Source organism: Micromys minutus (genome assembly GCF_963924665.1).
Source record: "Micromys minutus genome assembly, chromosome: 2".
NCBI classification, from domain to species: domain Eukaryota; kingdom Metazoa; phylum Chordata; class Mammalia; order Rodentia; family Muridae; genus Micromys; species Micromys minutus.
This window is the reverse complement of record NC_137971.1, coordinates 78,552,109-78,577,600: the sequence shown is the minus strand read 5'-3', so window position 1 is coordinate 78,577,600 and position 25,492 is coordinate 78,552,109. Positions and strand designations below refer to the sequence as shown.

Genomic DNA, 25,492 nt, shown 5'->3' with positions numbered 1-25,492 from the left:
AAAATTTTCACTTACAAATTATAAAATACTGTGTTAGTACTGAACTTCATATTAAATTATATAATCAGAAAAGAATGTCACCAAATATCTGAGTTATGAAAGAGCTGTATGCATATAGTTAACAATCATTTAGAAACATGTGCTACACTGAACATATTAAACCCTTTATTTACAGGAAAGAAGTAAAAATGTAACCATGTTTCATAATAAGCTAGGTAAAATAGTTTCTATAGTAGTCCTTGGCCTTAGAAAGAGCAAAAGAAAACAAAACACATGACTGTTTTCTTAAGAGAGAAAGGCATAAGGGAGGGGAGGTGATGAGAGATAGAAAACTGTGATTCAGAATATATCTGAAAAGGACTTAATTTTCAATAAAAAAAAAGAAACAAAGTGAAAAGGAATTATGTTCTATTCATTTGTCTTAGAAGCCGAAGACAGGCACAGACATGCTGAGTTACCATCTGTAACAGAGTGTGCTAGTAGGAAGTCAGACATACCTGAACAGTCCCAATTGAAGTCTCAATCTGACTGAGAGCATGCAGTTTCTTCTTCATGCTGGTCAGGATTGCAGACCGAGGTGGGGTGACTGACATGGCTTGTGGCCTGTTGATAAGGAGGTCTTCATGCTGCCACTATTCAGAGAGAAAAAGGAATGTAGTGCCTGTAGAACAAGACTTCAGACAAATAAGGAAAGAGCCTCATGAATGGCTGGGAGAGGACAGGAAACTGAGTTGCAATAAAGGGACGATTGTTTGGGGAGAATAAAAGAAATTATCAGCTCTAACTGAAAACTTCCCTGACGTGGAAGATAGCTGGTAAACTTCACAGATCACTAATATATGGCATTCAAATATGAATTCTTAAGACATCCAGTAAGTATATCTGGTGCACCTGCTCTCCAAAACAACTGACCTTTCCAAGTATGGTGAGAAAAAAAACTTGTAATCCTAGTACTTGTGATATGGAAAAGGGAGAATAAAGAGTTCCAGGTCAGTTTGAGCTTCATTTCAAACAACAAGCCCTCATCTTGGTGATATGTGTGTCAATCTCTAGATAAGGAGATGAAGTAAACTTAGTTTGCATCTGGTGAGAAAGTCTAGCAAGGAGACTAGACAGAGACTGAAAGAAATAACACAGAACTCTCCACACACTATTTTTAAAAATCTTTGCTTAAAGCTTAAAAGTGTGCCCAGATTTAAAAATAGAAGGTTTTTATAACAAGTTCCCCTCAATATTAACTGTCACTTTTAAATTTATGGTGTTTTACACTAAGTATTACTATTATTTTAGACAAGGTCTCATGTAGCCCAGGCTGACCTCAAACCTGCCATATAGCTTCAATGACCTTGATCCTCCAGCCTAACAAATGTACAACCCAGTTCAGTTTATGCAGTGTTGGGTGTCCTGGGCCCTGTACATGCATTACCAACTATAAGGAAGCTACATCCCCAGCCCCAACACTGGTAATTTCTAAGGGAATAAAATTCAAAATGTGTGGCATTTCAAAGAATAAAATATTTTCAGAAGTCATAAAGCATTACCCCAATCCATAGACCATTCAATATGCAAGAAGTAGGACTATTATTAATACACAACTAATGTGATTAGGGTTGAATATACTACTTTCCCTGACTTATGCAGTAAGAAAAGAGCTAGTGAAGATGAAACTGCCAATAGAAGAAAACATGGGTCCTTCTGATCACTGACAAAAGTAAAACAAAATAATCACTGTTTATGCCAAAACATATTCAAGAAAACATTCTTTTTGAATGTCCAAAGTCTACATTTAAAAAAGAATAAATAAGAAAGCCATCCCTGAGTTACAGTGTTTAGTTACAACATTCTTCCCATCTTCACAAATAGTTGCTTAACCTTTACAAGTCACCCTCTGTAAGGGTATCACCCTCAACCTATAGGCAAGGTATCAGAAGTAAGTTTGGCTGGAATACAAGTCTATCTTATCCCAAAGCTCCTGCTTACATGACAAAATAGGCTTCACTGTATTTTTAGAGCATCAGTGAAACCTATTCAGAGACAAATTTAATTATAAACTCATCAACACAGGATGCAGACCTACCTACATCATGAATAAATACAATCACTATAAGCTACGTTCACAAATAATACTCACTGTTCACTAATACATAAATACATAAAATGCTTATCATGCAGTCCTGCTGAAAAGAAAGTCAAAGGACATTAAACTTGAAACTAACGCCATTCCATTTAAAAAAAGTAATTGCAAAGAAAACACAAAACCCTTGAAAGTTTTGGCATAACGGAGGCAGTTTCCATATTTCATTTATACGGTCATACACGAACTGTGTAAGGAAAACCAAATCACACAGCAAACTGCTTACCTGGAACATGGCAATGTGCAGTTGCACCCGCTGCAGGCTTGTCTTGCAGGAAGAAATGCTGGTTTCCAGCCTGCGCACCAGGTCATGCTTCTTCCAGGCTGTATCATAGGAGCTGGCTAACACGGTAGCTCTGTTCATTACCAACTGGGAGAACTTCCCTACCTGGATGTTGTGCTCCACAGCTTTCTTACACAGATCATCTACAGAAACTTTGCTTTCAGCACCGAAGTCCTTTGCCTCTACCTGAGCGATGATGTCTACACCCAGGGCACTGATAAAGCTACACAATGTAAGTCCAAGGGCTTGGTTTGGAAGTCCTATCAAGAGCTGTCTTACAAAATCAGCTGTAAAGGCCTTGATAGGCTTTGCCATTTGGTCTTCACTAAAGCACGAATTTCTAAAAAGGGTTTTCACATTGACAATCTGAACAGGTCCATTCACAGTATTCTGATCTTCAAGTGAACTTGATCCTAGAGGGAGGGAGGGAGGGAGGAAGGGAGGGAGGGAGGGAGGAAGGGAGGGAGGGAGGGAGGGAGGGAGGAAAAAAATCATCTTAAAATGGGTCCTGAACAAATAAGATCATATAAGATTTTGCTTATCTGAAAAATGGACAAGTCACAAGTGCACAGTTAAATTAAGCCTACCCCAAATGATCCCTTCTAGAGTACTATGAATGCAACCTAAGCCAAAATGCTAATATTACCTGACAATGTTTTAGAAAAGGTACCACAGAGCCTGAAGAACTCCTTAATTGTCTGTAATCTTTTTAAAAAGAAAATCTCTTCTAGGACCTGCCGGTGATTGTCATCATCAAAAAAATTGACCTGGGTACTCCTGGCTTCCCGAATAATGTCGATCTTTCGCCAAGCAACAGGAATTTCCATCTTGTTTAACTATGCAAATGGAAAAAAAGAATGCTCACTTTCCTCTGTGCACATTAAATGACTATTGCACTTACACCTTTCATAAAACAAAGTTAATGTTTACCTTTTCAACTAATAAGCCAAAAGCAGTTTCAACTTGGGCAAACATGCCATCAAATGCTACCAAAAGCATCTGGCCAGCTGACATTTTTGGTGTTTCATCAACTGAGCCATTTCTTGGTTGGATTAATTCACCATACTGAGCATGTAGCATTCTAGAGAAAAAGAAACTGGTGTTAAAACCCTCACCTGAAGGAGAGTGTTTGGGGAATACAAAACTGTGAGTCTATGCCAAGTCCACAGAAACATGCTAGCATCATGCTAACTTCCATGAGAAAATTGTATTAGTGCCAATTCTGAAATGAATGATTCCAGCTCAGTTTTAGCAATAACTGTAATAACTACTGATGTGATTTCAATGTCATACAAATTTTAGAAATTACTATGTAAGCACATCGAGAATAACCTCATTCCAAAATTCCAAATCTGTAAAACTGTCAGGTGCAGCAGTGCTATGGCAATGGAACTGGAGCCAACTTTAGACAGTAATAATGGTTACTTGCCATCTGGAGTACATAGTTCTGAATTGTGTACATTTCAAAACTTAAAATGAAAATATTGTGTGATTTAGAGCATGTCAGATGACAACTTTCCTCAACGGCAAGGCTTGACATCATATGCCTCTTATCCCACCAATGAGAAGTTGAAACAGGGGCCTTTCATAATTTGGGGGGGGGGGGGGGGGGAAGAGAGACACTTTTGATTTTGATGTGCACACATGTGCACATGTGCCTGGACTCACACCTACATCAAATAAGGAGAGGTCTGAAACTCAGTAAAGCATACACAGAAGCTATTCCTTGAAATAATGATACTACTATTACATAAACAGTTTAAGCCACTTTTAACTGGTACATGTCTATACTATTAGTTACACTCTTATACTACAGCTTTAAAAAAATAAAGACTTGAAATGCAGCACTGATTCAGGAAGAAATTATTGCTACCTTTTTGTTGAAGGAATAGCAAAAGATAATTTTATATTCACATTCTGTCTCCTGATTTAAGAAAAAAGGTCTACTTCAAAGTAGTTCTGACCTCTGTGTGTGAACACTGGCATGTGCACCTCCCACAAAACATGTAACAAAATTAACAAGGAACTGAGTGTAAATAAGTGGAGTGTAAACGTGTGGAAACAAGTCCTCCACTCCCTCCCTCCTCTCTACTTGCGATTTTCCATGTGAGGAAATCAGGTGGGCAGTATTTCTGTCCCTTCAGCTATGTTTTCTGCAGTAAACTTAAATACCAGACTGCCAAATGATCCTGAGTCTCTAAGGGTTTAGCACAGCTACGATGTATGTCTATAGAGCTATGCAATCCCAAAAGTTTCTAAAGTCAAACTGCTTTTCAGGATTAAATAGGAATACAAATGTTTAATTTTTAATCTTCCAAACATAACTATAAGCTAAATTAAAACTGCCTGAAGTGGATTATACATTTAATCAGCCAAGTTAACCACCTCAGAGACTTTCATGGCTTTTAAAAAAAAAAAAAAAAAAAAAAACACCGAGAACTGACAAGAAAGCTCAGTGGGTAAAAATACTTGTCACAGAAGCCTTACATCCTGAGTTGGAACCTAAGAACTGACTCTATATCTATAAAGCAATTCTCTGACTTCCACAAATCTACTATGGCAAGTGACAACTCCCCCACCCCATGTCTCAAAAAAAAAAACCAAAACAAAACATATACGAATACCGAACTTTATGTACACACAGGTAGCCATGGCAACAAACACATCGTTGTATGTACAACAAAGAGCTGCATAAGCTACTAAAGGGCACAGACAAGGAGTTGCGTATGTTAATAGTGAAATACAAGCACATCCACGACTTTCCCACTGCCCATTTGATGACACTGTAATTGTGAAAAAAGCATGCACTAAGGTCAGACTAGAGATGAGTGTGCACAGGACTGCAGACAATCTTTAGTAAAACTGTAATAAGAAAGTAATGGACTGTTGGGTTTTTTTTTTTAAGTCATAAACATTCATCAATAATCAGATTTGCCCTAAAAGTTAAAAATAACTTTAATTAAAAACTAGAGCTCAGAATCTCATTACCTGGTTACCTTCTAATTCCTACCAACTCTCTTTTTATGAGAAAAGATGGCTCAAATTAGCCATGTTCTTGCCTTAGTCTCCAAAGCCCTGGTATTTCAGGCATGCGTCACTATTGTTTATTTGCCATCTCTTCTTCTTTGCTGAAATAGAACACAGTTACCTGGCAACATCAATATAATGAGCATGAGTTTCTTCTTCAAGTCCCATAGCTGTGTTTCGTAAGTAGGCTTGAAGAGACTCAACCAGAGTCTGCAGAGGAACTCCATCAGTAGTCTGCTCGATGAGACTGTCAAGTTCATGGAGCATACTTTCCAAGGTGCACTCCCCCTTCATTAAACATCTAAGTGCTTCTGGAAATATGATTTGCCGGAAATTTGAATTTAATTCCTACAAAAAGAAGAATATATACTTTAATGCTTTTGATAAGTTTTATTTATACATTTCATAATGCAGTCCCAGGACTGAAACCCAAGTCATACAGAACATGGTGGCACAAGCCTGTTATTGTAGCTCTCAGGAAGCAGAGCCTGAGAGATTGCTTCGAACTTGAGGGTTGCCATAAATTTGATAGTAGCCTGTACCACACAGCAAATTCCATACTAGCCAGGGCTACAAAAAGAGACACTGTGTCTGAAATGCCTAAAATTTTAAAGCGAAACAAGGCCCGGGTATGATGGTACAACTTTAATCCTAGCCCTTAGGACTAGGAGGCAGAGGCCAGCATGGACCACATGGTGAGATCCAGGTACCAGCCAGAGCTGTAATAGTAAGACCCTATCTTTAAAAAAAGAAAAGAAAACCACACATACATAAAACCACCACAACCAAAGGGGGAAAAACCTACACAAGGCGACAGTCTGATCCTTAGACTTTTGTTTTTATTATTTTTATGAGTACTTTGCTTCATGTGTGCCTAGATACTACATGTAGTGGTGAGCTTGGCTACACTGTTTTTGGCTCTCTGCAGATTGTACAAATGCACACACACCAGTTAATTTTAAAATGTCTTGGCTACCTCAAAGGCTGGGCCCTCCTAATCTTTTCCTGCTGACTGAGACCCAATGGGCCAGTGGCCACTTACCCAAATTCTTACATAGCTTGTTGGCTTTATCTCCTGTCCCATCACTTCATGGCAATCTTTCGTCCTCCCCCATGCATCCTAGGGCACACAACTCTAAAGGTCCCGCCTCATCCCTCTTTGCCCAGCCATTAGCCACTGACATCCTTATTGATCAATCAAAAAACAATTAGGGACAGGGATCTTTACTGTTTAGACACAAAGATTTTTGATGAATCAAAACATTAAAATCAATCTTTAACAGGAGCCATGGAAAGTCATCAGCCCAATTCCTCGGTTTGAGTGTCTGGTTGTGGTTATTTTACAAATTACAGATAGATTGTCATTTTAAGGGCTAATTTAGAAATGATCATAATTTTGAACAAAGAGAAAATAGATGTGATAGATTACTAAATTTACATGGTGTAGCCATAATTTTACATATTGGTAAAAATCTGTATATTGATACAAAATTTGAAATTAATAGTTACTCTTAAATATGCACTGTGCCTATGTAATACATTCAAGAATATAAGGTTTTGACCCAGTCCTTTTCATAGCTGCTATTACAAACTATTTAAAATGATTAAGTAACACAAAGTTAAGGACCAAATAGTAAACTCATTGATGGTTAGGTGAGATTCTAAATTTAATTATAATAAATTTACTCTAATAGAAATGGCTAAGAGTAGCTAAAGTTTAACAGTTCAAATATACTTTACATCGTCTTCTAAAACATCAGAAATCCACAAAATATGTCATTTAATGTGCTTTCATTATAAAAGGTCATTTGATAACAAGACATGTCTGCTTGTGACAGCTTCCAATTCTCCTTCAAAGAAATATTGAACATCTTTACCTCCAGATGAAGTTGTTTATCGTGGCAAGGTAGCCACAGAGCAAAAATTGTTCTATCCATCTACAGACAAAAAACACTGTTCAAGAAAGGACACATAATGCAGGAGTTGACGGTTTAGTTCTACCATGACAACACAAACTGCTCCTTCAGAGTTCCTGCTCCATTTCAGAGTCAGATGGTTCACAATGTTATAAGGAATAGGGGCTGCCCAGATAGTTAGGTGTTTCTACAACTGTTAAGTTTTAGAAGTTATATTTAGTGCTTCCTAAATATTCAGATAATATTTAATTTGTCCTTGGATTTCTGACAGGGTTAAAGACCAGTTATAGTCTCATAAACAAATTTAAGTTGTTTAGCACTGATATAATACACAGTTGAAAACATGGTTTTCAAATGGTGTTACAGACTAAAATCAAAACATAATTCAGGTATAAAATCATAATTTTTAAATTATGAATGATGGTAGAGTATTTTATATAACTGACAAATATGATAGATTAGATGTTAATTGTATATCATACTCTATGATTTACATAATTGTTATGGTTATACTCAATTTATGTCTGAGAGAAGAGTTTTGTTTTTTGGGGAGTTTTTTAGATTTGGTTTTTAATTTGGACAGAAATTAATTAGAACCGATCAGGAATTTGCATGTCCAAAAGCTAAAGGTCTTCGCCCCCAACTGGTTTATGACCAATCAATAAAAATGCCAGCGGCCAATGGCTGAGCAAAGAGACAGGGTGAGACCCTTAAGAGCTGCTCGGGCTAGGACTCAGCAGGGAGAAAAAAAGATCACCATGAAGTTGTGGGATGTGGATGGATGGAGGAGCTACACATAGGAGCTACAGGAGATAAGTTCAGTAAGTCATGTAAGAATTAGCCTTGGGTAACAGAAGAAGGTTTAAGAGTGGCCAGTCTTTGCGGTAGCCAAGACATTTTAAAATTGTGTGTGTGTGTGTGTGTGTGTGTGTGTGTGTGTGTCTGTCTGTCTGTCTGTCTGTCTGTCTGTCTTTCACAGATCCTAAGACTGTCTGTCTGTCTGTCTTTCACAGATCCTAAGACAGCAAGCTCCTGGGCTGGTGGGCATGTTTAATCCACAGGAAGCCAAAGCGGTGTAGCCCAAACTCACTGCTACATTATATATGCTGGTGCTTGAGGAGGTAATGAATATTTTCTGTGTGAATGCTGAGAATTGAACCAGGTCATAAGTGCTCATAACAAGTAAGCCAACTCTCTAGATCCTAATCCTTATTTTAAATGACTGCTTAAGCAACAGTCTAATTAATTACAAACCTCATACCAATCCCTGCTTTATGCACACACATATAGCCATAGCAACATTTTAAATAACTGCTTAACAGTCAAACTGCCCTTTGAATTAAGAACCTAAGCAAGACTGTTTAATATCTAATCTCAACTTAGAAAACTTGAGCCCAAAATGTGGGGACCCACTGCCTGATAATCTGCTGCTGGATGGTTTGTTGTTGTTTTAAGACTGAGTCTCACAGCTGAGGATGACCTTGAACTTTCTGAACTTCCCAACTCTACTGCCCCAATACTCAGATGTATGACTTGAGTACCAGGTGTGTGACACTACTCTTGGTTATGTGTCTCTCAGGATCAAACTTAGGGCTTCATGCATGCTAAGCAAGCACTCTACCTACTGTGTATATTCTCAAACAACTTAAAAAGTATTCACCTGCAGAGATGTATATACTCCATTGGCTAAATGAACAGCCTCAGATGCTTCCACTGGGTTGGGAATATCCAAGTCCTGTGGTACCAGGTGGCACTGCTTCAGTAACTGCACCAAGCAGGTGACATTTCCACTCATACTACACAGTTCCTCTAGGAACCAGGCTCCATCTCTGGATGTCAGATCAACCAACTGCTCTCCAGCACTTGAAGCTGCACCTTCCATCATAAGGTTGCGCCTATGTGAACAATGAAAACATATTTGATTGAGTGCACACAGACTAGAGAAGAAATCTCAAAGGAAGTGATTAACACTGGCCAAAACTAATAGTGCTAAAATCAAACACATGAAGACAATAAGATGATCTAGTATGAAGCACACTAGCTCACCTTGTAAGAGTACAAAGGGCAGATATAATGACACTTGCTAGACTCAGAGATCCTTCTTCTCCATTCTCATGAAGAAAAACTTTAATGCAACGCTCAATTTCTTTCAACTGATCTTCACAAACTGGAACAGTGACAGCTTCTTGTTTCAAGCGTTCCACTTGTCTAATAAGTCTGCTGTTTATATCTGCTGCATACCGCTGAAGGGTCATTTCAGTGGCAGTGATGAACTGACACACTGTTGGAGGTGGCTGAGGAGCATACTGCATTTCATATCTGTAAAAATAAAGCAGGTGCTTGCTTATATTAATATATCTACATATAAGTAACATTCACACTGTAAAATGAGAAAATTGCATCCTAATTAAAAAATAAAAATCACTAATTGTACTTCAGAAAAGTCTCAAGAACATAAGCTATTTCATAAGATGGATTACTGAGTGATACAATCAATGACATATAACTTCCTTAAACAATTCTACCATGTGAACATTTTCATCTACTAATTAGGAGAAATGGTGTCTTGCAGAAGAAACCTTGAATAAACTCACATTAATATCCTCTTTCTCCCTCTGCAGTACTGCAGGAATGGAATCCATTGCATTGAAAATTCTATATATGTAACCCTGGATTACACCCAAGCCCTGGGTCAGTCCGCCCATTGGACAAGGCTGGCTTCAAATTTGCAATAAGCATCCTTTTATATAGCAAGATATCTGGGGGTGATAGCACAATTCTATAATTTCGGCTACTTAGAAAAGTGACATAGAACCAGCTTTCTCAAATGCATTAAAAAAAACAAAAACAAACAACAAAGAAACAAAAGGAACTTCATTCAAATTTCATCTATTAACCATTCTTCAGAAAAATATAAAATATGTGGACTGTGCTGGTTCCTTTTGTCAACTTGACACAAACCTCAACATATTTGGGAAGAAGAATTATAACTGAGAAAGTGCCTCTACCAGAAAAATCAGTCTGAGCAAGCAGGGGAAGAAGACTAGTTACTACATAGTTTCTGCATCAGTTCCTGCCTCCAGGTTTCCTGCCATGAGTTCCTCCCCTCACATTCCTTCATGCTAGACTATACATGGTAAGATAAAAACAAACCATTTCTTTCCCAAGTTACTTTGGTTATGATCTTTATCATAACAATAAAAAGAAACTCTAACTAAAACAGCAACTTACAACACAACCCTGCTTCCCTCAGTGTAAAATGAGGAGAATGAGGTGCCTTCAAACTTACTTCCTATAGAGCTCTTGGCAGCGCTCTACTGTGGTGTTGCAGATAAGCTCTTCCATCCAGGCCTTCCACTGTTCAATTCGATGTTTCTGAAATATGGCTTTTGGATACTGCAGAGCGACAGTTGCATAGTGATGCAGCTGTTCCAGACAGCCACGAAGCACGGAACGCCTCTGCTGCAGCAGTGCGCCAACTTCCCCCTCTAGCTGCTCACACTGGCTGATGAGGTGTGCTTGGCCAGCATTCTGAAGAAAGGCTGTTGCTGGTACATAGCTTGGGGGACCTTGTAGTAAAGACAGTCACAGTAAAACCATTTCAAGTCAGTTGTCATCAAAAGCAGGCTCAATTTTAAGATTCAAACATTAGACTCCCATCCTCTCAAACATACAGTGACAGAATCCACATGCTCACATACCAAGGTCCATTTGTGTGCTTATCTCTTGAAGCAAACTTGCGAGCTGAGTTGCTTCTAAATTATTGAATGCAGCCTGATAATGTGTTATCCACTGTTCAAACTCATTCAGCTTCACCTGGATTGCTTCCTGAACAGCTCTTTGCTGAGTCTGTAGTTGAGTATGCTCAGAATACCTAGTCAGGAAACCAAAGCCAAAGGTCATTTGCAGCTCTTTCTTTTTTATTTTTTAATTTATTTATTTTATATGTAACTACACTGTCGCTGTCTTCAGACACACCAGAAGAGGGCATCAGATTTCATTACAAATGGTTGTGAGCCACCATGTGGTTGCTGGGATTTGAACTCAGGACCTCTGGAAGAACAGTCAGTGTTCTTAACCACTGAGCCATCTCTCTAGCCCAGCTCTTTCTTTTATCTAGTAAAGGCTGGACATTGTAAACATTTAGACTAGTTAGCTCCTTTTGAATCTCAAGGGCACTGTTCAAAAATATCCTTGTTCTGGTTTGTTCCAACCCTGCAATTTCCTTAACTATGCTCACAACATTTTAAATAAGCACTAACTACCACATTCCGAGTCTGAAATTTCTTGAAGGAAAACTGCTCGATTTTTATAGACTACAAGCCTCTAGCAAAGGTAGGCACACATATTCAACTGGCCACCTGCTGTGTGCTGCATGCTTTTAAAAGGTTTGTCTACTTACTACTTTCATGTCTGCGCATGCCTACGTAAGCTTATGTGTAGGAGCCCGAGGATGGGAGGACTAGAGCACCTGAAACTAGACTTAGACAGGAGACACCGTCTATAGGTGTAGGGAACTGAACCCAAGTCCTCAGCAATTTCAGCCAGTGCTGTTAACTGCTAAGCCATCTCTCTGGTTCCTATATGCTTTATTTTTAATCTCAAGAAAGCAGGTAACTGCCACTGAACAAATGAATAACAGACTCATCACACACAAGCAGAGAGAAAATCAAACCCTAGGTGTTCTAATCGCTCACTATACATGCAGTTTCATCCAATAATATGTCATAGAATTAACTACAATAAAGTAAAAAAATATAAGTAAACAGCTGAGTATCTGTACTTTGAAATCATGGCCATTAACACAATTCATACCAAATTGCTGAAAACTCAAATTCAAACTGACAGGGTTTATACCCAAAAAAAAAAAAAAATCTCCTCTAACACATGTCAAGAAGGACAAATCAATTATTTTCAACCTGTGTTGCAGAGTGCGAGATGGATGGTCCACTCCTTCAGCTCCTTCTAGAAATTCTATTTCCTCCAGCAGTTTGCCCTGCAGTTTTTCGACATCTGTCAGCTGCTCCTGCAGGCGTAGGTATTCATCCAAGCTACTGTCCAGCTTGGGAAGCACAACTAGCATCTCATCCCGGTTCTTAAACCAGTTCACCTGAAAGAGGGTTGTGATCAGTAACGCTAAGTAAGAGGACATCTGGGTGCACTGCTTTATCAAAGATCCCAACTAAGAAATTGGTTTGTTGCACTACTTTTGATAATCAATACATTCACATCTACATTGCCATTAAGTAAGCAGATTCACAGTCTAAGAAAATAAGCCTGAGATCTCTGACTGCTGAAAGAGAGAAAAGACTATTCAATTACTACAGTAAACACTTAAAATGTTCACTGGTATAACTCCAGGGAGTGTGAATGTGTCTGAGTGGAAGGTAGTCTAACAGAGATGACAAGGACTCCTCGTATCCTGAAAAGTCCTAACATACTCAACCCCAAGGTACATCTGCTCAGTTAAAAAGCTGACAGTGAGTGACATAACATCTTTGGGCTTCACCTTAATCTCAGCGACTCTGGAAGAAAAGAGGCTTCGGGTAATCTCACGTTCCATCTCTCGCTTACTCTGCTTGCTCTCAGCTTGCTGGCCACCTCCACCATAGACAGCACCTGCAAACCCAGCCTCACCACCAGCTGTCCAGTCCACCAGGGGGTCATACACAAAAGCCTCCAAGAGTGTCAGCAGAGTCTCTCGGCCTCGCCGCATGATGTGGAGAACCTATTTTTAGAAGTGTTTTCAGTAAAATCAACAGAAGTTTCCATATGAAAATGTTTTTTTATGACTTCCTCCCACGGATTTTGCTCATTAAAGTTAGACTACAGGACAAAAGAGGAAAGGCATACCTGCTCACAGGAAAGCCTAAAAACACCTTCTACTCCAGTTACACCCAGTGCTGTTTCAATGTTTTGTGTCATTCGAAAAGGCACTTTCTCAGGAACTCTAAGGCTTTTACCTTGAAAAGACAAATCATTTAATTTTTGCCCTTAACACCAAAATAACTTGACCTTCAAAATAAGTGTAGAAGCCCATTTCATCTTACCTTTTTCAAAGCAAACATTGTAATCTATGTGAACTACTTCTCCAGTTGTCATATCTATGAGGACGTTATCCAGATGTCTGTCTCCAAGGCCAATTATGTAGCCAACCATAGACATGACAGCGGTGGATCTTGCATAGGACTAAGGAGAAGAAATAGGCACTAGATGATGTGAGGTCAATACAAGTCTATAATCCTACTCCTTTGTTCTAAAATGAACCAATAATCACAGAGCACTCCTTAAGACTGATGCACATGGCTACCCAGGCTCTGTAATATAAGGAGCATTTAGCATTGAGATTTAAAGGGTATCATGAATGCTTGCTTGGGAGAGGGGTCATTGTTGCTAAAGACTTAGTTCAATTTTTAATTATATGTCTATGTGTGTGGACATGTGCACAATGGTGCAGTCCAGAGAAGGCCATTAAAAAGGACACTGAATCCCTTTTTAGTCAAACTAACAGGCAAATGTGAACTCCTGGATATGTGTGATGGGAACCAAACTTGAGTCCTCTGAAAGAGAAGTACATACTCTTAGATTTAAGCCCCTTCACCAGCCCCAGAAATAATGTGGGTAGTTTTTGTTGTTTTTTATTTTGCTTCGTTTTGTTTCCACTTAGACAGGTTGGCCTGGAACTATGTATACCAGCCTGGCCTTTAACAGCATCTGCCTGCCTCTGCCTCCTGAGTGTTGAGGTCTATGCCCAGCCCAGAAGAATAGGTTTTAAAATAAAGAACTTCAGCTCTTTTCATATTTACTTCTGAATTTCATCCATCATCCCCAACACCCTTCCCTTACAATCACTGCCACGCTTTTACAACTCCCAAGTACCATTCAAGTATAGGAATCAACTACAAAGTCTGGAAGAACAGAGAGAGACTAAAAAGACTTGACAAAAGAGAATCAGATCAAAACCAGGGTAACATCGGTGACACCTAACCCCACATGCTGCATACCTGGGTGACTCTCCACCACTCATCAGGAGTGGTGCAAGATGACCAGAGTTCTTTGGCAAGAAGGTTTGGGGGTGTAGCCTCCATTAACTCCTCCAACACGGCCTTCATCACATGGAGGGGCCAATCCCTCCTTGACACATCCAGGCTAAGGCCAACTGTTTTCAAAGCAGGACCAATTTTACTATAGTAAAGTTCACTAGGACGAGGTACAATGCTGGGATTCTGAGGAGTTTGGTAGGAATCTTGGGCCTTAAAAAATTTTTTAAAAGAAAATATTAATTTTACTTAAGGAAAGACAAAAACTATAAAGTATTTCTAAAAAATGATTTTTTTTTCATAGCATTCTCCATCTGAGTGGCTACATTTTGTATTTAAAAACAAACCAAAATTTAAAGTCAATCCTGCTGGACTATTTATCTTGTCTTTCTTGTGATTGAGTTTGTTTAAAGACTGAACTCTTCCTAAGTTTTCTTGAGGCTCAACTTAAAATCAAATCTATATTTTTTTATAACGCAATTCACTTCTAAAGGCATAACCACTAGTGCATATTTTCATTCTTCACTAATGATTTACTCAGTATGAAATGAACACAACTATTAAGAAACATGTTCCACAAAGTTAGGACAGTGCCTCAGGCTCTTTAACGTGTTCTTCGATGACTGGACTACAGACCTATGTTTGCTTTTGAAACCTAGCTTCCCAGGCTGAAGGTACAGGAAAATTTAGCATTCTTGGGGCCATGGAATCAGATGCCCAAGCAACACCAAAAAAAAGAAAAAAAAAAAACCAAAACAACCAAAAAAACAACCATGAAAATGAAGAGCAGAAAAGCATGATTCTTTTCAAGTTCCGTCAGCCTTTAGTAACTGCCTGCACAATGCTCTTGGCTAGTCCTGGCCTCCTACTCAATTCTGGTGCTTCACATATAAATTTCACAGGTATTTCACTAAATGAATTTCAAATTAAAATTCTTAGTCTGAATCAAACTTTAAAATTCACAGGTAGGCACAAAAGAGAATACAAGTGCAGAGGGTGAAATACTGTTACATGCAGCCAACCAATCATCCAAAATCACAATAGGACACAAGAAATACAGAATTTCATCTACACCAGTAGTGATCAAGTAAGTCAATGTTATTCTTTATAGTGAAAAATACCTGGGTTTCAAATCACTTTATTGTTTACAAATTCAACTCAAAAGCTCCTTTTAAAGAATTATTTATTTTATGTATATAAGTACACTGTAGCTATCTTCAGACACACCAGAAGAAGGTACCGAATCCCATTACAGATGATTATGAGCCACCATGTGGTTGCTGGGAATTGAACTCAGGACCTCCGAAAGAGCAGTAACTGATCTTAACTGCTGAGCCATCTCTCGAGCCCTTGAAAGCTCTTAAGACTATTTAAAATGTAAAATTTTAAATTTCTGAGCAATTAGCAATTACACGTTTTTAAAACTTCTTTTCAGAAAAATTTTCCGCACCACCACTTACTAAGAGCATCAATTCTTTGCCTACACTAAACCATTATACGCATGTACATATGTTTAACTTCACAGTCGCTAAGAATGCCCTGATACACACTTGTTCATACATAGTCCAGTAAGAATACAGGTGCACTAGAGTTTTACCAAACCTTTTGTGCTTGTAAGGCAGCTTCCCGCTGTTGCCATCGTTTATAAAGACCAAACAATGGTGTGGCTCCATCCACCCACTGTATCAGCCCTGATCTCGTTCCCAGTGGTGTTACAGAATAGTGCCGTGCATGGAAACGGGGTGTTTCCTGCCGATTAATTGTAGCAAACATAGTATTCACAATAGATAAAAACTGCATGATTCTCTCATCCAGATGCAAATCTTCTAGTCCTATGAATACAAAATCAAAATTACCAGGATGTCTGACAAATGCATCTCGGAGTATACTACTTACATTTTCAGTCAGCAATGAACACAGTAAGGCAAACTTAAGAACAATAGCAAGTTGAAATTGTTGGTATTAGAACTAGTTACTAATACTGAGTTGTACTCAGTTGGTCTGCTTATATAAGTTCATAAGCCAAGTGCAGAGAGTGAAATATTGTTACATGCAACCAACCAATCATCCAAAATCACAATAGGACACAAGAAATACAGAATTTCATCTACACCAGTCTTATCCTAATGATCATGCACACTCACATGGGCACAGAGACACACACATGCACATACCATTAACAGTCACACACTTGTCTTAAAAATACAGCTTAGTTTTAGCTCTACCTTTGAAAAGGTAAGGATAGCTCTTCCCATCTGATCCAAGAAAGAGGAGTTTCTTGGGCTTGGTTTTAGTTGGTAAGATGGTGATAGTTCCACCCACACTGTGAATTGTCACAGTATCTCTGGCGGAGACTTCTCCAGGAAGTGCAATTTCAGTGTTAGTCATGGCAGCCAACCAAGGACTGATCTCATCAAGTCGTAAAATGTAGCTTGCTCGTTTCTGTGCTCTCTGTTGTAAACTCAGCATTATCTATGTTCACAGGGTTTAAAAAAAAAAAGAAAGAAAGAAAGAAAGAAAAAGCAAGTCTACATTCTGGTATAGCATGTTTTCTTCTCACTGTACTTGGCATAAAGGTAAACCCAATCATCCCCAAATATACCTGCTGCTCTAGTCTCTACATTTGATTTGATGCCAGTGATGAGGAACACAGTTAAAGAAGGGAGTGATATGCTAGTATATTGTTATGATTACTTTGTTAAGACACCAACCCAATTTTTGCCAAATAAAATAAGAGAATCAAGAGGAACCATGGGGGAAATTCCCACAGAGGGTCTCTATGCGGTCGTAGGCTATGCCTCAGCAAATCCATTTTGCCATAATACAACAGCAGATACAGCCTTAGGTCACCAGGTGCAAAGTTACTAATACAAAGTTATAAGAAAAAATATAGCTCTAACATGAATTTATAACAGGCTGTTAAAAAGAGCACAACAGACAACATTGTATCAGGTAATCTTAACACAAGTAACAGTTTAAAGCTGACCACCTGAAATATGAAAAAAACCACGAGAACCACTGCTAATAACCACAGGGAGCAATGAATGTACCATGCACAGATCTATCACCCGGGGAACAAAGAATCAAGCATAGCTCTATCCCTGTTTATAGTCTATCTGGATTAACAAACTAATGTATGAACTTCCAAAGCAATTTTGAGTAATTATAAAAATTTTATATAATTTATAAATTATAAAATTTTGTTAATTATAAAATTAAACAAACTGGAAAATCTCCCCTTAATAGTGTTAGTAACAAATAAACTAGCATGTTCATATAAAGAGACTATGTTTAGTTAAACATGGAGCAGGGATGGAAGAGTGCTCATGTAACAAACAAGGCCCCTTAAGTTTGACAGCCAATGCTATCAACATGCAACAACAAAATACAACTTAATTTATTTCCATCTTATGTGCATTGGTGTTTTGCCTGCCATCTCCTACAGGATTTTAGCTAAGAAACACAAGTAAGATGTTGGTCTTGAACGACAAAAACCTGGCCCTATCTAATAAGCTGACTGGGCATAAGAAACACCATAGCGAGCCGGATGTGGTGGCATATGCCTTTAACTCAGCACTTGGGAGGCAGAAGTATGTGACTCTCTGAGTTTGAGGCTAACCTGGTCTATAAAGAGAATTCCAGGATAGCTAGAGGTACAGAGAGAAACCTTGTCTCAGAAAACCAAACTAAACCAAAAGCAAACACCATAGTTTGTATTAGTTTTCTTATCTAGTATTTCAAGAACTTTTTTGTTCTCTTCTTTCTTTTTTTCCCTCCCAGACAGGGTTCTCTGTGTCATCCCTAGATATTATACTCACTTTGTAGACCAAACTGGCTTTGAACTGAGATCTGTCTGTCTAACGCTCCCCAAGTGCTGGGATTAAAGGTATGCGTAACCACCATGCCCAATGAATTAGCAGTTATTATTTACTGAAGCTGTATGCATTTTTACCTACATCTGTTTATATTTGTGTTTTCTTATTTCCATGGTAGTAAAGCACAACCAAGAAACCAGCTAAAACGCAAAGCATCAGAGAAAGGAGAAAGACAAGAAGAAGTATGATACAAAGATGCTCTGACTGATAGTGCCATTACCATGAAAGAAAAAGACCACAGAGAAAACAGAACAAAGGAGAACAAGACCAAGATTCTCAAATATCTGAATTCACAATTCATTCCAATCAGCAAATTACATTATTATATTGATGACAAAATAGGTCAATATTAATCCATCTAATTACTCAGGGTGTTTCGGACTTCAGAGATCATCAGATTTTAGAGTATAAGCCTTAGTTTTACTGTAAATCACTAATTAAAATATCTGAGTATTATTCCAAAAGTTTTAGATTTTTGGAGCATTTCAAATTTGTGATGCTGAGCCTGAAAAGTATTAGAAATGACTACATGTCCCTGTAAAAACTATAGGCAAAAACTTCAACTTCCTTATTGCCTATGAGAATACAAAACAGCAGCTAAGGCCAATTAAATTAATGCCTTACAGGATATGCCTAGTATATACAGGCAGAGTATTTGCCATCCTCCCTGCCTTCCAGTTCCCAGACTCTCAAGATAATTAAAATACTTCTCTCCACTTTCTTGACCAGCAAATAAAAACAAGATAACTTCAACAGGCTTATAAAACTTCCATCTTGTGTTCCAAGGTCAGTATACTGTTTGTGTCTCACGGGAAACTTTCCATGTTAACAGCACTTATACAATTACTCTGTACCTCTTTAAATGGAATCCAGCTGCTTCCAGGCTTGGCAGGGTTTGATGGAGTCTTTAGTTTTTCAAGGGCATTGTCAATGGCATCACCATAGTTATCCTGAAACCACTTTTCATGAGGTGTCTCTGCAGGAGCAGCAGTGATACTCCGCACATGCTCCAAAGCAAACACAATGGGCTTCATCAGTGCTGTGTGCTTCTCTCGCATGATGGCAATTTTCTCTTCTCTGACCAAAGACATTTTCATTAAAAATTTTATTTATTAAAAGTTTTATATAAACATGAGATAATGTAAATGTATCAATTGTTGAGTAAACAGTATCAAAAAACAGAAGTAAAATCCTGACAAATAGCTTACTACCTAATGCTGTTTAAAAAAGAATCAGTAAGCGATTCAACTGTGTTAATGAAAATAATGAGTCCTAATCTTAAACATAAGCAAAAACAATGCAAAATGAACTAGATATCCAGATGCAGAAAAAATTAAAACTCCTTAAAAAGTATAAGGGAAAGAGGTCTTTACAATAGATTTAACTGTGATCCTTGAATGTCAAACTAAAGACTGAAAATAGTGGCAAATGCTTGCAAGTCATGCATCTACAAGGTCTTACACACAAAAAAAATTTTAATCCTACATCAATAGCAAAACAACTTAAGTCAATATTCTTCAAAAATACACATTCAATAATTAAGATACAAAAAGAAGTTACATGTTAGTACTCATCTTAGGAAAACCAAATCAAAACTACAAAGAGATACAACTTAGCATACATGAGGACTGTGAACAAAAACTCCCAGAAAACTGCCAACTGTTGGCTAAGAAATGGCTCTGTAGGTTAAGTCTACCACACAAGTATAAAGATTTGAATTAGAATCATCAGAAGTCATGTAAAAGCCAGAAAAAGTGGTGAGAATGCCTGTAATCTCAACACATGGCAGAGAGATACATGGTAGAGAAAAGAGAATCCCCAGAAGTTCATGGATCAACTAGGCTTATGCACAGAAGAAAGCAGGTGGGAGTGAGGGAATGTCTGTGTTAAATAAGGTGGAAGATGAAGCCCCACACCCAAGGTTGTCCTCTGACCTCTTTGGAAACCCCATGGCGTGCATGTATATACACCATGTATCATATATACAAACATACAATTAAATGTTGACAACGTTAGGAAAAAACCAGAACCCTCATGCACTGAAAATAGAACCATTTTTTTCCTATTGAAATGGCACAATCTTTATGGAAAAGATTCTTTGACTTAAAAAGATAATCACACTAGTCAGCAAATTTACCAAGTAACATACAGAATAACACAAGGACTCGGGCAGTTACTGCACACCAGTGTTCAGAGCAGCATTGCTCACACAGCTAAAAACAAATCCAAGTCTCTACCAGATGAATCAGAGTAAAATCTGGTTTATGAGGCTGACACAATGGCTCAGCTGGTAAGGCTATTTGCTGGTAACTGAAAATTATCAGGCTCATCCAAGACCTACACGGTAAAAGGAAAAACCCAATTGTACAAGTTTTCCTCTGATCTGCATGCATATGCACAGCATATATGTATGTATAAGTGATAAAAATTTCCTAATCTGGATCATCTATACAATGCAGTTACTGTCCACTAATCATGGAAAGAAACAGATCCATGCTGTAGCAAGGTAAACCTTGAAAACCTAGGGTTAAATGATTAAGTGAAAAAGGTACAAAAGAAAAAGATTTCACTGATATGAGACACCCGAAGCAGAATAGTACATAAAGAGCAAGAAATAAGAACTAGAGGTAATGAGGGGCAAACAGTTTTTATTTCTATTTATTTTTATTGAAAATGACTCTAGCAGAAGGTAGTGGTAATGAAGGCATAGTACTTCGAGCACTCAACTGTACCTTTTAAAATGGTTAAGACTATGAACTTTGATGTGCTGATTAACACATTAACAAGAAAAAAGTAGGGAGAGCACTGGAAAGATGATGGCTCAGCAGTTAAGAGCACGAGCTGCTCTTACATAGGATCCAGATTTTGTTCCCAGCACCCACATGGCAGCTCACAACCATCCTCAACTCCAGTTCCAGGGGATCCAATGCTCTCTCCTGACTTCCATGGATATCAGATACACAAGTGGTACACATACATACAGGCAGGCAAACACTCACACACATAAACAAGTAAATCTAAAAGACAAAAGCAGAGGCTCATCTTTCCAGCAAAGGAGTGAAGACATACTTGCGCAAAGTGTTGTTGTTCTGGACTCTCTTCACCTCATCTTCCAGCTGCTGAATTCGTCTCAGGACATACATATGCTGCTGTAACAAAACTCCCAGCCAGAGCTCATCCCAGAGTACAGTGACTCTACGTAGCTCTGCCACAAGCATCTGGACCTGCAGACACAATACATTCACATGGCTCACAAGACAGCATCCAATTAATACAGAGGCAATGCTCATTTCTCAAAAATTCATCAGCAGCACCATCAATATAGATTAGGAGAGCAATTCCAATTATTTGTAAAGCTTTGGTTCTCTGATATGATTCTCCTAAGAGATACCAGCTTTAAGATTGGTAGAGGGGGTTACAACAAATACAACTTTATAACAAACAAATCAGTTCTCTTGTACCTGTAAAACCATTGTTGGGTTGGCAGAGGACAGTTTATCTACAATTTTGCTGTAGCAATCCTGCATCATAGCCTGGTCTTCATTTAAACCACTTTTAGGTTCATCTTTGTTGCTATCCTGAGAAGCAGGAGGACTTCCTCCTTCACATTCAGAAACCAGCAGTTCTTCTCCTTGAATATTTCCTAGTAACGTTGGGATTGCAGAGGAATACTTATTTCCTACAGTGGGATGCAACAGAAATACATGCACACACTGGGTAAGGAATGAACACAAGAGGACTCTGATTCACAGTGCTATGCATGAAGCTCAAGATTATGATGTTCTGCACTTTTACAAGGTGTGCTTTTTATGTGTGTTTATAAATACTGGAAACTATTGAAGGAAAGCTGGAGGAAGACAGTAGCAAACAAGAAGCCTCCCTAGAGTATGTAGAGCATCCTCTAATGTTTACCTTAAACAGCTCTATACTAAGCTCCGGAGGTATGGTAAGGAGTAAAAACATGCAAAACACATAGACACATAGTAGCTACTTCATTAAGCTAGAGCCATTACTAATATAAAAACAAAAACAAAAAACAAAAACCTACATGCCCTCAACTTGAGAACACATCACCCAAAATGACACTTAAAAATTGCTGGTAAAATAATTTAAAGTAGCAATATTTTAGCTGAGCAAAGGAGCACATGTCTTTAACCCCAGCACTCTGAGTGCAAAGCCAGCCTGTTCTACGTAGTGAGTACCAGGCTACTGAGGGTGATACAGCGAGACTGTTCCAAATAAACAAATACATTTTAAGTTGCATACCTGAAGCCTGGGATTCGCTGCTAAGTGATATTGTTCCGACTATTGCAGGATACAATATGAGGTGTGGGGAATCTTGGGCCACACGGCAAAGGAGGTTACAAATACTCTGGCGCACATATACTTCAGGGTGGTTTAAGCGTGAAAAAAGCTGTGGAATAATTCCTTCAGAAGAAGAAAACAAAGTTACTAAAACCTATGAATTTTAGAAATGCAAAAGGATAAAAACCTGATTATGTCAGTATCAGCACAGATCTTAAAGGCACCAAAGTTTTCCCTGTGGTGACAAAGGCCTACATGACATCATTCTTGATTTGCAAGTTTGTTTAGAGCAGAACTGTAATCATAGTCAAGAGGAATTAAAACACTGAATATGTTCAGCATATGCCTCAAAAAAGGTAGATAAAATAAGGGTTGTACTAAGTCTTCTACACTTATTTTCACCATCCTCTCCAAAACTAATTTTTGATCATGAAAAACGTCTGTCTTCTAGCCTCTCAGTTCTCTACTAGATAGGAGGAGGAGGGTTTCCATGATACACCAAACAGTCCAGGTTGTCCTACGGACCAGCATGGCTGTTCTCTAACATTACCTCTCCATGGAGCAGTGGGGGTTGTCTCCAAGCCATGTTCCAGATACTGCCGGAGCTCACCAGCATGCTTCACTAGCAACCTGAGCAGTCGCAGGGTAGCCATCACAATCACATCATCAGTGCTCTGCTCTGCTCTGTGACTTAAATGGAGCCTGGGGTCATCCTCATCTAACAGAACCTATGTGAATAGTTAAGGGGGGAAAAAAACATTTTTCTTTATCTATTGAAAAGAAATTCCAAATTAATTCCCTTAGAAGACTGCGCCACCTACCTGGCCAGCATTTAGCTTAAGGAAAGTAAAATATGCACTGCAAGACAATTTGTACAGGCTGAAGATTCTGTCTACAACTTTCCTCCACACTTTAATAACACCTTCAGTTGCATTTTCATCGAGTTCAGAAAGCCAGGGGCAGCTTGATATTAACTGCCGCCAGATAACGTCGACCATGTCATCATCCTCATTATCTTCACTCTCTGTTATCTGAAGTGTTATATCTTCATCCTAAAGAAAATGTGGACACAGAATAATACTTCATGTGAAAAGGAAGGAAGACACGTGATCTGACCATCATATGGAAATTTTTCCCATATATGATACACTAAATAATTCCAAAACTAAAATCATTAGTAAGCTTCTTTTTATGATACACTTCTTAATACAGCCAATTAGGCAAAGATTTAAAGACTGCTGGGGTTTCTGCTTTTAAATGCTCCTAAACTACAATATAATATTCTGCCTATAAAAGATAAAATCTGTTCAAGGGATATGAAAAGAAAAAAACAAAACAAAACAAAACATGAGCCACAAACACTATTTAAAATATTATAAATACACCTCACAATGGTTTTAACAGAGACTCATGGATACAATTTTTAGAATAGATTTTAGTCAATAGAGTTTTAGCTTTGCAAATAAAACCCATACCTTTGGCTATGCATCTACATATTCAACAACTATAGAACTATAAAAGTTACAGGACACTTTGAGGAGAAGGGGAACACTGTCCGAAGACATTTATTTAATCTTAATGCACATGCACAGACCATGGGGTGGCGATCAGAGTGAAAGTGTCTCCTCGTGTGAATGTTCCCAGGTAGTCTTGTAAAGAGCCTTACAATTCCCCTTTTACCCATGGTTACACCACCAGTCCAAGAACCTAACTTCAGATAGAAAGAGTAATTTAACCTATTTCCAAAAGAACACTAGGAAATTACTTGGTTTCTTGAGAAATTATGATCTTAGGAAAGAAGACAACTTTAGGTCATCTTCAAAGTCAGGAGATTTTATTTGCAACATAGTCTAAACCTCATTCACTATTTAATAAAGTAGCCAATTTTCTCAAAAACTTTGAGTTGCAACAGGAATCTTGGCACTACTCCCCAGATTCACTGTATCCTGTTATCCTTGCCTGAATTCCTGCTGGCCGGCATACTGCTTGTCCAAGAATACCATATATTCTCTCTTTCTCTTCTTCAGTTATAGTATCTGGAAGCAGATTTTGAACTTCAGATTTTTCTCTAGGCAACAGACGAACACCTTCTCCCTGACTATAAAAATAAACAAGTCAACAAATACTTTAGCTACCAAACTCTCCCAATGACATATCTCCATTTTTCAGAGGGTTATATCAACTGCACAACATACATACCTGGCATTGTCAACCACCTTTCTGCCCCACCTATAAGCCCAACTAGCAAGTGCTGCCCAAGATTTGGCTACTTCAGGTGCCTGCACTGAAGACAGGTGATACAACTGTCCCAAAATGAAGTCAGGTTCTCCAACTCCAATATGCACTGCCATGATAGAAAAAATAGTAAGAATTTAGTGTCATATTCGGAAACATCAAATGGTGCTGATTGACTTGTTAAGACTTTATTATTTGCAAACAAGCAATAAGCCCAAGATTATCACAGTACATAATTTGTTATGGCCAACATTTGGATACCTTTCTGCAAGGTGACTATATTAAAAGACATCAGCCTCTACCATCAGCTTACATAAACATCTGTGGACACATCTGTACCTTTAATGACACTGTGTCAGACATGCTGTAGAATGTCTTACATCCTGCTTTTGAGTGGCTATTCATTCCCTCATGAATACAATTATTTTAGACATTTGGAAAAACAATGAACAGGAGACAAACATACCACAGAGACCCACAGGATCAAGAGATTTTTAGTTCCGTCTTACATAGAAAAAACTGCCTGGTTTAGTGAGTTCATATACCATGATACACACTAACTTTAAAACCTATCTCTTATGAATATCAAGACCTGGTTAACATACACACTAGATTTTTTAAAACTAATGCACAACAAAACTAAAATGTAATTTAAACCCCAAGCTTCAGCACACAAA

The 25,492-nt window shown here is 38.3% G+C and overlaps 1 protein-coding gene across 3 annotated transcripts in view; it reads right to left on the bottom strand.

Moving 5' to 3' along the window:
* SMG1 (SMG1 nonsense mediated mRNA decay associated PI3K related kinase) overlaps window positions 1-25,492 on the bottom strand; it is a gene marked incomplete at its 5' end in the record, with an annotated part of 98,913 nt that overhangs the window by 11,540 nt on the left and 61,881 nt on the right. For all 3 annotated transcript variants that reach the window (XM_080912416.1, XM_080912415.1, XM_080912414.1), the window contains 24 exons: window positions 498-632; window positions 2,361-2,830; window positions 3,064-3,253; window positions 3,348-3,498; window positions 5,566-5,792; window positions 9,021-9,255; window positions 9,407-9,679; window positions 10,650-10,929; window positions 11,062-11,234; window positions 12,280-12,470; window positions 12,870-13,088; window positions 13,214-13,323; window positions 13,411-13,549; window positions 14,365-14,613; window positions 16,003-16,232; window positions 16,626-16,872; window positions 19,130-19,352; window positions 21,345-21,499; window positions 21,737-21,954; window positions 22,542-22,703; window positions 23,131-23,308; window positions 23,402-23,632; window positions 24,540-24,678; window positions 24,780-24,924. In XM_080912416.1, the coding sequence (XP_080768542.1) occupies window positions 498-632; window positions 2,361-2,830; window positions 3,064-3,253; window positions 3,348-3,498; window positions 5,566-5,792; window positions 9,021-9,255; window positions 9,407-9,679; window positions 10,650-10,929; window positions 11,062-11,234; window positions 12,280-12,470; window positions 12,870-13,088; window positions 13,214-13,323; window positions 13,411-13,549; window positions 14,365-14,613; window positions 16,003-16,232; window positions 16,626-16,872; window positions 19,130-19,352; window positions 21,345-21,499; window positions 21,737-21,954; window positions 22,542-22,703; window positions 23,131-23,308; window positions 23,402-23,632; window positions 24,540-24,678; window positions 24,780-24,924 (4,970 nt within the window). The remainder of the gene's footprint in view (window positions 1-497; window positions 633-2,360; window positions 2,831-3,063; window positions 3,254-3,347; window positions 3,499-5,565; window positions 5,793-9,020; window positions 9,256-9,406; window positions 9,680-10,649; window positions 10,930-11,061; window positions 11,235-12,279; window positions 12,471-12,869; window positions 13,089-13,213; window positions 13,324-13,410; window positions 13,550-14,364; window positions 14,614-16,002; window positions 16,233-16,625; window positions 16,873-19,129; window positions 19,353-21,344; window positions 21,500-21,736; window positions 21,955-22,541; window positions 22,704-23,130; window positions 23,309-23,401; window positions 23,633-24,539; window positions 24,679-24,779; window positions 24,925-25,492) is intronic.